Source organism: Tachyglossus aculeatus, chromosome X2 (assembly GCF_015852505.1).
Source record: "Tachyglossus aculeatus isolate mTacAcu1 chromosome X2, mTacAcu1.pri, whole genome shotgun sequence".
NCBI lineage: Eukaryota > Metazoa > Chordata > Mammalia > Monotremata > Tachyglossidae > Tachyglossus > Tachyglossus aculeatus.
The window spans coordinates 3,672,724-3,684,643 of NC_052100.1; the positions used below are offsets into that span (position 1 = coordinate 3,672,724).

Consider the following 11,920-nt stretch of genomic DNA (forward strand, 5'->3'; position numbering starts at 1 on the left):
GGTCTCTGTCTCCCCCTTTTAGACTGTGAGCCCACTGTTGGGTCGGGACTGTCTCTATATGTTGCCAACTTGGACTTCCCAAGCGCTTAGTCCAGTGCTCTGCACACAGTAAGCGCTCAATAAATACGATTGATTGATCTGGAAAATGGGGATTAAATAGAGAAGCAGCGTGGCTCAGTGGAAAGAGCCCGGGCTTTGGAGTCAGAGGTCCTGGGTTCAAATCCCGGCTCCGCCACTTGTCAGCTGTGTGACTTTGGGCAAGTCACTTCACTTCTCTGTGCCTCAGTTACCTCATCTGTCAAATGGGGGTGACGACTGTGAGCCCCCCGTGGGACAACCTGATCACCTTGTAACCTCCCCGGCGCTTAGAACAGTGCTTTGCACCTAGTAAGCGCTTAATAAATGCCATCATCATCATATGTTGCCAACTTGGACTTCCCAAGCGCTTAGTACAGTGCTCTGCACACAGTAAGCGCTCAATAAATACGATTGATTGATTGATTGATAATATTGTTATCTCCCACCTTCCTGAGCCGCCCACCTCCGGTCCCGCGGCACCACGGGACGGGAGAGTGGTCAACCAAATCAAATGTCCTCCGGGTAGCGGACACTCCCCTCTTCTCTCCTGATCGATCAGTGCTATCATCATCAATCGTATTTATTGAGCGCTTACTATGTGCAGAGCACTGGACTAAGCGCTTGGGAAGTACAAATTGGCAGCTTGGGCAATCAGTTGCCCAACTATCAGTTGGGCACCTACTGGGTGCTGAGCGCTTGGGAGGACACGAGAATTAGAAGACACGGTTCCATGCCCTGAAGAGCTGACCGTCTACTCTGTGCAGACCACTGGTCTGAGCGCTTGGGAGAGGACAAAGTTAGCATTCCCGACCCCTGCCCTTAGGGAGTTTACAATCTACCAATCCTCCCTTGTCTTTTTTTTTTAATATGATGTTTGGTAAGCGCTTACTATGTGCCAGGCACTGTACTAAGCACCAGAGTAGATGCAAGTTAATCAGGAGTACACAGTCTCTATCCCACAAAGGGCTCCCAGCCTCCACTTTACAGAAAAAACAGATCAGGGGGTGTCCCCGGAGAGGGACGGCCACGGAATCAATCAATCGTATTTATTGAGCGCTTACCGTGTGCAGAGCACTGTACTAAGCGCTTGCACGGAAGACGGGAGAGTGGGCGTTCGGGTGAGAGGGAACAGCCGAGGGGGAGATTTGGGGGAGCAGGATATCGGCCCTTAGCCGCGGCTGGGAGGGGAGGGACGGGACCCCGACCTCCGGCCCTGCCTCGGGGTCCGTGCCCAGTTTGTTCCACCAGCGTGGACCCCATTCTGCCCCCAACCATCATCATCATCATCATCAATCATATTTATTGAGCGCTTACTATGTGCAGAGCACTGTACTAAGCGCTTGGGAAGTACAAATCGGCAACATATAGAGACAGTCCCTACCCAACAGTGGGCTCACAGTCTAAAGGGGGGAGACAGAGAACAAAACCAAACATACTAACAAAATAAAATAAATAGAATAGATATGTACAAATAAAATAAATAAATAAGTAGAGTAATAAATATGTGCAAACATATATACATATATACAGGTGCTGTGGGGAAGGGAAGGAGGTAAGATGGGGGGGATGGAGAGGGGGACGAGGGGGAGAGGAAGGAAGGGGCTCAGTCTGGGAAGGCCTCCTGGAGGAGGTGAGCTCTCAGCAGGGCCTTGAACGTGCTGTGTGACCTTGCCCAGTTACTCCACCTCTCTGAACTCTGTTTTTCCCAGCTGTAAAATGGGGAAGACTATAATCCCTTCCCCTCCGCCCCCCCCCCCCCCCAACAACACATAACACCCCTCAGGGATACTGTGAAAGTAAATTGAAGTGCTGCAGATGAAAAACGCTTTAGAAGTGAGTGTTATGTAACAATTTTTTTTTTTTAAAACCCTTGGCTTGCTTTCATGCTTTTTTTCAGAGGAACAAAGCACTTTCACATCGATTACATTATGCATCCGGGCTATGTTCCTGTGAGGCGAGGGATAGGGAGGGAGGGAGAGAAGGGGGTTACTATCCCCATTTTACAGATGGGGACGTGGAAGTTCAGTGATTCATCAAAAGTCACCCAGCTCCTGTCTCCCCAGCTCGGTCTCTTTCCCGGAAGACCTCGCGGCTTCCCCTACACGAGTGCGAGGAATTGGTAGAAATTCTGTTTGACTTCCTCAGGGGCTGAAGCCTCCATGGCCCTGAAGCCCCCTTTTTTTCAAATGGCATTTGTTAGAGCGCTTACCAAGTGCCAGGAACCGGAGTAGACGCTGGGCCCTGAGGCAGAGGGATGGCCCGAATGACCCCCGTGGGGGCCGGCTGCTTCGGAGCTCATCCAGGGAAGGGGTTTTTGAACCCCTCTGCTCCCACGGCTCCTCTTCCGTCCCTGCTCCTCTGAGACACGGAGATAAAAGCACAATTTCAACTTACTCTTCCCACTACTAATAATGATGGCATTTATTATTAGTAATAATAATAATGGCATTTAGTAAGCGCTTACTATGTGCAAAGCACTGTTCTAAGCGCTGGGGAGGTTACAAGGTGATCAGGTTGTCCCACGTGGGGCTCACAGTCTTCATCCCCATTTTACAGATGAGGTTACTGAGGCACAGAGAAGTTAAGTGACTTGCCCAAAGTCACACAGCTGACAATTGGTGGAGCCGGGATTCGAACCCATGACCTCTGACTCCAAAGCCCGGGCTCTTTCCACTGAGCCACGCTGCTTCTCGTGCTTCTCTTATTAAGCGCTTACTATGTGCAAAGCACTGTTCTAAGCGCCGGGGAGGTGACAATCAATCAATCAATCGTATTTATTGAGCGCTTACTATGTGCAGAGCACTGTACTAAGCGCTTGGGAAGTACAAATTGGCATCACATAGAGACAGTCCCTACCCGATAGTGGGCTCACAGTCTAAAAGGGGGAGACAGAGAACAGAACCAAACATACCAACAAAATAAAATAAGTAGGATAGAAATGTACAAGTAAAATAAATAAATAAATAAACAGAGTAATAAATATGTACAACCATATATACATATATACAGGTGCTGTGGGGAAGGGAAGGAGGTAAGACGGGGATGGAGAGGGGGACGAGGGGGAGAGGAAAGAAGGGGCTCAGTCTGGGAAGGCCTCCTGGAGGAGGTGAGCTCTCAGCAGGGCCTTGAAGGGAGGAAGAGAGCTAGCTTGGCGGATGGGCAGAGGGAGGGCGTTCCAGGCCCGGGGGATGACGTGGGCCGGGGGTCGATGGCGGGACAGGCGAGAGCGAGGTACAGTGAGGAGATTAGTGGTGGAGGAGCGGAGGGTGCGGGCTGGGCAGTAGAAGGAGAGAAGGGAGGTGAGGTAGGAGGGGGCGAGGTGATGGAGAGCCTGGAAGCCCAGGGTGAGGAGTTTCTGCCTGATGCGCAGATTGATCGGTAGCCATTGGAGGTTTTTGAGGAGGGGAGTGATATGTCCAGAGCGTTTCTGGACAAAGATAATCCGGGCAGCAGCATGAAGTATGGATTGAAGTGGAGAGAGACACGAGGATGGGAGATCAGAGAGAAGGCTAGTGCAGTAGTCCAGACGGGATAGGATGAGAGCTTGAATTAGCAGGGTAGCGGTTTGGATGGAGAGGAAAGGGCGGATCTTGGCAATGTTGCGGAGCTGAGACCGGCAGGTTTTGGTGACGGCTTGGATGTGAGGGGTGAATGAGAGAGCGGAGTCGAGGATGACACCAAGGTTGCGGGCTTGTGAGACGGGAAGGATGGTAGTGCCGTCAACAGAGATGGGAAAGTCAGGGAGAGGACAAGGTTTGGGAGGGAAGACAAGGAGCTCAGTCTTTGACATGTTGAGCTTTAGGTGGCGGGCGGACATCCAGATGGAGATGTCCTGAAGGCAGGAGGAGATGCGAGCCTGGAGGGAGGGGGAGAGAGCAGGGGCAGAGATGTAGATCTGGGTGTCATCAGCGTAGAGGTGATAGTTGAAGCCGTGGGAGCGAATGAGGTCACCAAGGGAGTGAGTGTAGATTGAGAACAGAAGGGGACCAAGCACTGAACCTTGGGGAACTCCCACAGTAAGAGGATGGGAGGGGGAGGAGGAGCCTGCAAAAGAGACTGAGAAAGAACGACCAGAGAGGTAAGAGGAGAACCAGGAGAGGACGGAGTCTGTGAAGCCAAGGTCAGATAACGTGTTGAGGAGAAGGGGGTGGTCCACAGTGTCAAAGGCAGCTGAGAGGTCGAGGAGGATTAGGACAGAGTATGAGCCGTTGGATTTGGCAAGCAGGAGGTCATTGGTGACCTTTGAGAGCGCAGTTTCCGTGGAATGAAGGGGACGGAAGCCAGACTGGAGGGGGTCGAGGAGAGAGTTGTTGTTGAGGAATTCTAGGCAGCGCGTGTAGACAACTCGTTCAAGGAGTTTGGAAAGGAATGGTAGGAGGGATATGGGACGATAACTAGAAGGTGAGGTGGGGTCAAGAGAGGGTTTTTTTAGGATGGGAGAGACATGGGCATGTTTGAAGGCAGAGGGGAAGGAACCAGTGGAGAGTGAGCGGTTGAAGATGGAAGTTAGGGAGGGGAGAAGGGATGGAGCGAGAGATTTCATAAGATGAGAGGGAATGGGGTCAGAAGCACAGGTGGCCGGAGTAGCACTTGAGAGGAGGGAGGAGAGTTCCTCTGAGGATACTGCTGGGAAGGATGGGAGAGTAGCAGAGAATGTTGAGAGCCGGGGGGTTGGAGAAAGGGGGGGAAGAGACTTTGGGGAGGTCGGACCTGATGGATTTAATTTTGTTAATGAAGTAGGAGGCCAGATCGTTGGGGGTGAGGGAAGGAGGAGGGGGAGGAACCGGGGGCCTGAGAAGGGAGTTGAATGTACGGAAGAGCTGGCGGGGGTGATGGGCATGGGTGTCAATAAGGGAGGAGAAATAGTTTTGTCTGGCAGAAGAGAGGGCTGAGTTAAGGCAGGAAAGGATAAACTTGAAGTGAACGAGGTTGGCATGGTGTTTAGACTTTCGCCAGCAGCGTTCGGCAGCTCGAGCATAAGAGCGAAGGAGGCGGACAGTGGCAGTGATCCAGGGCTGTGGGTTAGTGGTGCGAGAGCGGCGAAGGGAAAGGGGAGCGAGCGAGTCTAGCTGAGTAGAAAGGGTAGAGTTGAGAGCAGTAATCTGATCATCAAGACTGGGTAGAGAGGAGAGGGCGGCGAGGTGGGGTGTGAGGCGTTCCGAAAGATGGGTGGGGTCCAGAGAGCGGAGATCTCTGTGAGGGAGTAATACGTATTTACAGGGGAAAGGAGTGTGAGTGAGGAGGCAGGTGAGAAGATTATGATCAGAGAGAGGGATCACAGAGTTGGTGAGGGTGGACACAGTGCAGCGGTAGGAGATGATGAGGTCGAGGGTATGACCAAGTTGGTGAGTGGGTGAGGTGGGGTGGAGGAAGAGGTTGGCAGCGTCAAGGAGAGATAGAAGGCGGGCGGCAGAGGAGTCGTTAGGGATATCCATGTGGATATTGAAGTCTCCGAGGATCAGAGTGGGCATGGAGAAGGAGAGAAGGAATGTGAGGAAGGGGTCAAAGTCGTTAAAGAAGTTGGAAGTGGGGCCCGGAGGGCGGTAGATGACGGCTACAAGAATCTGGAGGGGGTGGTAGAGGCGAATAATGTGGGCTTCAAAGGAGGGGAAGGAAAGGGAAGGGGGAGGAGGGATAGTGCGAAAGCGACATTGGGGGGCGAGAAGGAAACCGACACCTCCTCCTTTTCCAGTGAGTCTGGGGGAGTGGGAGAAGAAGAGGCCTGCACTGCAGAGAGCAGCAGAAGAGACCGTGTCGTCCGACGACAGCCATGTTTCAGTTAGGGCGAGGAGGAGTAGAGAACTGGAAAGGAAAAGGTCCAGGATGAAAGGAATCTTACTTAAAACGGAGCGGGGGTTCCAGAGGCCACACTTGGCATCAGCTGTCGAGGGTGGGGAGGGAGGGGGAAGGGTGCGAGGGGTGGGGAGGGTTTGGATTGGGATGAGTTGGCGGGGGCCTGGGCGGGGAGAGTGGGAAGGGGGGTGGCGATGGGAAAGGAGAACTGGGATGGGGTGGGGGCGGGGAGAAGGGGAGGAGGGGGGTCGGGAGGGAGAAGCGGAGGACCTGCGCTGGTACAGAGGAATCCTTGGTAGGGGTTGAGGGGGAGCGGTCTTGGTGGGTGAGAGGGAGGGAAACAGCTGGGTGGGAGAGGGGAAGGGGAAGGTGAGGAATGGGAATGGCAGTTGGGAGCAAGGGAACTGAAAGTTCATGGTGAGGTCAGCAGGGCAAGTGACAGTACAGTGGGGGGTTAACAATTGAGATGCAGAAGCAATAAAACAGTAGCAATGATAAAAGTAGGCGATGGCATCACAGGGTGTAGTTGAGCAATCAGTATGCTATGGCAGTAATAGAATTGGCAAACAATGATGCCACAGAGAGCAGATACAAACTATTAAGAGCTGGAGTAGGGTGGGCCAGTTAAGGGGGGTCAGGGAGCAGAGATACCTGGGGAGGGGAGCGAACAGTCAACTAGCATGGGAGGGCTGAGGAGGTGTGAATGAGGTTGTCGTTAATGTAACATGTAACATGGTGCTAACATGGTGCTAATAAGGTGCTAACAAGGGCTTTTTACCTGGGGGCGGGCGGGGGGAGAGTCAGTCAGGACCGGACCGGGAAGGGGGGGGGGGGATGAGGGGCACTTTATGGAAGGCCTCCTAAGTGGGGGGGTGGAAGCAGGGGGGGCGTCCGTGGGGGCGCTGAGATGGCGGGAGGGTGGGCGGCCGGGCCTCTCGGGAACGGAGTCCCGGGCGTCAATGGCGGCGCTCTGAGGAGAGGATCCTTCCGGGAGCAGCAAGGCCTCGCGGTGTGATGGCGGGCGGGCGGGCCTCTCGGGAACGGAGTCCCCGGGCGTGATCAGGTTGTCCCACGTTGTGGGGGCTCCCAGTCTTCATCCCCATTTTCCAGTCTTTTAGACTGTGAGCCCACTGTTGGGTAGGGACTGTCCCTATATGTTGCCAATTTGTACTTCCCAAGCGCTCAGTCCAGTGCTCTGCACACAGTAAGCGCTCAATAAATACGATTGATGATGATGATTTTCCAGATGAGGTCACTGAGGCCCAGAGAAGTGAAGTGACTCGCCCAGAGTCACCCAGCTGACAAGTGGCGGAGCCGGGATTCAATCAATCAATCATATTTATTGAGCGCTTACTGTGTGCAGAGCACTGGACTAAGCTCATGGGAAGTCCAAGTTGGCAACATCTAGAGACGGTCCCTACCCAGCAGTGGGCTCACAGTCTAGAAGGGGGAGACAGAGAACAAAACCAAGCATATTAACAAAATAAAATAAATAGAATAGAGATGTACAAGTAAAATAAATAAATAGAGTAATAAATATGTACAAACATCTATACAGGTGCTGTGGGGAAGGGAAGGAGGTAAGGCGTGGGGGATGGAGAGGGGGAGGAGGGGGAGAGGAAGGACAGGGCTCAGTCTGGGAAGGCCTCAAACCCATGACCTATTTATTTTATTTTGTTAGTATGTTTGGTCTTGTTCTCCGTCTCCCCCTTTTAGACTGTGAGCCCACTGTTGGGTAGGGACTGTCTCTAGATGTTGCCAACTTGTACTTCCCAAGCGCTTAGTACAGTGCTCTGCACATAGTAAGCGCTCAATAAATATGATTGATGATGATGATGACCTCTGACTCCAAAGCCCGGGCTCCTTCCACTGAGCCAACGCTGCTGATCGCCTTGTACCCCCCCAATCAATCAATCAATCAATCAATCATATTTATTGAGCGCTTACTATGTGCAGAGCACTGTACTAAGCGCTTGGGAAGTACAAATTGGCATCACATAGAGACAGTCCCTACCCAACAGTGGGCTCACAGTCTAGAAGGGGGAGACAGAGAACAGAACCGAACACACCAACAAAATAAAATAAGTAGGATAGAAATGTACAAGTAAAATAAATAGAGTAATAAATATGTACAACCATATATACATATGTACAGGTGCTGTGGGGAAGGGAAGGAGGTAAGACGGGGGGATGGAGAGGGGGACGAGGGGGAGAGGATGGAGAGAACAGTGCTTTGCACATAGTAAGCGCTTAATACCATCATTATTATTATTATTATTATTATTATTATTATGATGTTCTGCCTCTCCCTCGCCCCCAGCAACCCCAAAGTCCAGGTGGAAGCTATTGAGGGAGGCGCCCTGCAGAAGCTGCTGCTCCTCCTGGCCACGGAGCAGCCCCTGGCCGTGAAGAAAAAGGTAGGACCCCCCTCTCTTCCCCCCTCCATCCCATCGCCCGGCCCCCCCAGCCACACCGGGGATGTGGGGGAGCCCCCCTGTCAGGGAGCCTCCAGCAAACGGGCTCGCGCCCGCCTGACACCCCCTTCCGCGGCCCCCCCAGGCCCTGTTTGCCCTGTCCTCTCTGCTGCGCCACTTCCCCCACGCCCAGCTGCGCTTCCTGAAGCTGGGCGGGCTGCAGGCCCTGCGGAATCTGGCCCGCGACGAGGCCACCCACATGCTGGCCGTCCGCGTGGTCACCCTGCTGCACGACCTGCTCGCCGAGAAGGTGAGCATCCCCCCGCAAAGGAGTCGAACCGTCAGCCTAGAGGAGAGAGGGATGGGGGGTTAGGTTGGGGGGTTCAGCTTCTCCACGGACCGGGGCCAAGGACGTGGGGAACCTTCCCCACAGCGGGTGGGATTCAGGTTAGACCCGAGGAAAAAAATCCTGCCTTGGAGCCAAGGACGGGCGCGGGGCGGGGTGGGATCCTTCCCACCGCCCCCCTAGAAGGCCGGAAGAGGGGATCAGAACCGGACAGGAGACCCGAGGCGAGAGGCCGGATGGCGTCTCCTCCCTGGCCTCCTCTGGCTGTGGGAGGCCCACCGGGGTCCCCCGCTCCCCTCCCCGCCGTGCCACACCAGCCCGGGGCCGCCCGTTGCCGATGGAGGCTGAACAAGCCGTAATCTTCCTAACGGCAAACAGACGGGGGTGTTTCGGGCTAATTAATAAGCACACACATAGTCATTATCGCAGGAGGCCGCCGCCAGGGCCCAGGGAGCAGCTCTCAAAGGAAAACTCGTCCCGTTCCCCCTCCTCTTCCACTCCCCCTGCTCCTTCCTCCTCCGCTTTCTCCACCTCCTCCTCCCCCTCGACTTCTTCTCCTGCCTCTTCGTCCTCTGCCTTCGCCTCCTCCTCACCCAGATAAATGACCAGGTTTCTTCTTCCCTGTTCATGCATTCATTCAATCGTATTTATGGAGTGCTTACTGTGTGCGGAGCACTGTACTAAGCGCTTGGGAAGTACAAGCTGGCAACATAGAGAGACGGTCCCTACCCAACAGCGGGCTCGCCCTGTTCCCCAGTGTCCTCTTCCTCCCAGGGGCCCCCATGAGCTCTCTGAGACCCTCCAGGCCGGAGTCTTTTAGAGGGTCTGGGGGGAAGAGAGGACGATGTCTGGATCCCTCCCTGCCCTCCATACCTGGACATCTGGGCTTCCGAGTGCCCGGCCGGCCGTTAACTGGGCCTAGGACGCTGCCGGCTCCTGCTCAGTGTTGTCCGTCTCCCCCCGGGGCGTAACCTGAGTTGGGCCGTGGGGATAGATGGTCAAGTCTCTTCATCCTGTTGGTGTGTGCCACCCTAAACTTACCTTCTCCGCTTCTCTCATCCCCTCTCTCCTCCCCCATTCTACCTCTTCCTGTTCTCTCTCCCATCTTATTCCCCATTCCATCCCCTCGCACCTGTTTCCTCCCCCATTCTACCTCTTCATGTTCTCTCCCATCTTATTCCCCATCCCGTCCCCTTGCACCTGTCTCCTCCCCCATTCTACCTCGTCCTGTTCTCTCTCCCAACTTATTCCCCATCCCATACCCTCGCACCTGTTTCCTCCCCCATTCTACCTCGTCCTGTTCTCTCTCCCATCTTATTCCCCATCCCATCCCCTCGCACCTGTCTCCTCCCCCATTCTACCTCGTCCTGTTCTCTCTCCCAACTTATTCCCCATCCCATACCCTCGCACCTGTTTCCTCCCCCATTCTACCTCTTCCTGTTCTCTCCCCGATCTTATTCCCCATCCCGTCCCCTTGCACCTGTCTCCTCTCCCATTCTACCTCGTCCTGTTCTCTCTCCCAACTTATTCCCCATCCCATACCCTCGCACCTGTTTCCTCCCCCATTCTACCTCGTCCTGTTCTCTCTCCCATCTTATTCCCCATCCCATCCCCTCGCACCTGTCTCCTCCCCCATTCTACCTCGTCCTGTTCTCTCTCCCATCTTATTCCCAATCCCATCCCCTCGCACCTGTCTCCTCCCCCATTCTACCTCTTCCTGTTCTCTCCCCGATCTTATTCCCCATCCCGTCCCCTTGCACCTGTCTCCTCCCCCATTCTACCTCGTCCTGTTCTCTCTCCCATCTTATTCCCCATCCCATCCCCTCGTACCTGTTTCCTCCCCCATTCTACCTCTTCCTGTTCTCTCTCCCACCTTATTCCCCATCCCGTCCCCTCGCGCCTGTTTCCTCCCCCTCCCTCGTCCCACTCCCCTCACCCGTTTCCTCCCTGCCACCCACCGATCGCCCCGCAACTCCCTTCGCACCTGTTCTCCTCCGGCCACGGGCCGCCGGTCCCCCACCACGGCGGGCAGCTGTCGGCGGAGGAGGAGGCGGCGGCGGCCCAAGTCGGGGCCGAGGCCCAGGAGAAGGCGGCCCAGTACGCGCGGGTTCCCCTGGTGACGGGGCTGGTGGAGCAGGGCTGGTGCACGGTGGTCTCCGGCCTCCTGGGCCGGCAGCCGGACCACGACCCCCGCGAGAAGGTCCTCCGGGCCCTCGGCCTCCTCCTGGACTTCTGCCGGGACGCCTACCGCCACGACCACCAGCTGGGCGCCACGCTGGCCCGCCTGCAGGACGAGTACAGCCAGCTGGCCGCCCGGGAGAAAAGGCAGGACCGCCGGGACCGGGAGGAGCAGGAGGAGGAGGAGGAGGAGGAGGCCGGCTACTTCCAGGAGATGCTGAGCACCATCCGCCTACTCCTCCGCCGGCTGCACTGAGCTCGGGGGGCGGGGGCCCGGACGGCCACGCGCTCATTAAAGCCAGGTGCCCGGCTGCTGACCACTGCCTCCGGGGTCGTCTTTGGGCCGACCCCTGCCCCGGCCCGGGTCTGACGCAGGCTGGCCGTGCCATCCGGAGAACCCTCCCCTTGGGGGTGTGGATGACCGTGGAGCCGGGAGAGGCGGTGGTCCTGACGCCCCCCGCCTTCGGGACGTCGGACCCGCCCGTCCCGGTGAGCGCGGAGCCTGGGGTGGGGGTCCGATCCATCCGGGGAAACCTCTGGCCGGCCCCAGCCTGCGTCTCCCATTGGCCCTGCTCGGAGGAGCCGGGGGTTTCCCCGACGCCCACCCTGAACCCCAAACGCCACTGTCCACCTCTGGGCCCGGTTCCCCACTGCCCAAGGTAGTAGAAGAACGGTCAGCAGGCCCGGCCATTGTCAAAGGGGGTGGGAGGGGGAAGGGGGCGGTGGGGAGGTGTCTGAGTGATAGTGGGGGGTCAGGGGTCACCCCAGGAGCAACCCCTGACCTTTGATCTTATGCCCGTACTATCCCTGCTCGCGTCGGAATGAACGCGAGAGGGACTGAACGACCAATCTCAAAACCAAAGCGTGTCACGTCGACACGCTCGGGTTCAAATAGTAATAATAATGATAATGATGATGGTGCTTATTAAGCGCTTACTATGTGCAAAGCACTGTTCTAAGCGCTGGGGAGGTTACAAAGTGATCAGGTTGTCCCGTGGGGGGGTTCACAGTCTTCATCCCCATTTCCCAGATGAGGGAACTGAGGCACAGAGAAAGTCCCACAGCTGACAACTGGCAGAGCCGGGATTTGAACCTCTTGTTCCCCAAATCC

General features: G+C 55.7%; 1 protein-coding gene across 1 annotated transcript in view; it reads left to right on the forward strand.

Annotated features, from left to right (window-relative positions):
- The window catches only part of SIL1 (SIL1 nucleotide exchange factor), a 36,305-nt gene extending 25,179 nt beyond the window's left edge, over window positions 1–11,126 (forward strand). Inside the window, exons 8-10 of the mRNA XM_038771435.1 lie at window positions 8,192–8,288; window positions 8,431–8,595; window positions 10,664–11,126. Of these exons, the coding sequence (XP_038627363.1) occupies window positions 8,192–8,288; window positions 8,431–8,595; window positions 10,664–11,065 (664 nt within the window). The 3' untranslated portion in view covers window positions 11,066–11,126. The remainder of the gene's footprint in view (window positions 1–8,191; window positions 8,289–8,430; window positions 8,596–10,663) is intronic.
- Window positions 11,127–11,920: the final 794 nt, after the last annotated feature.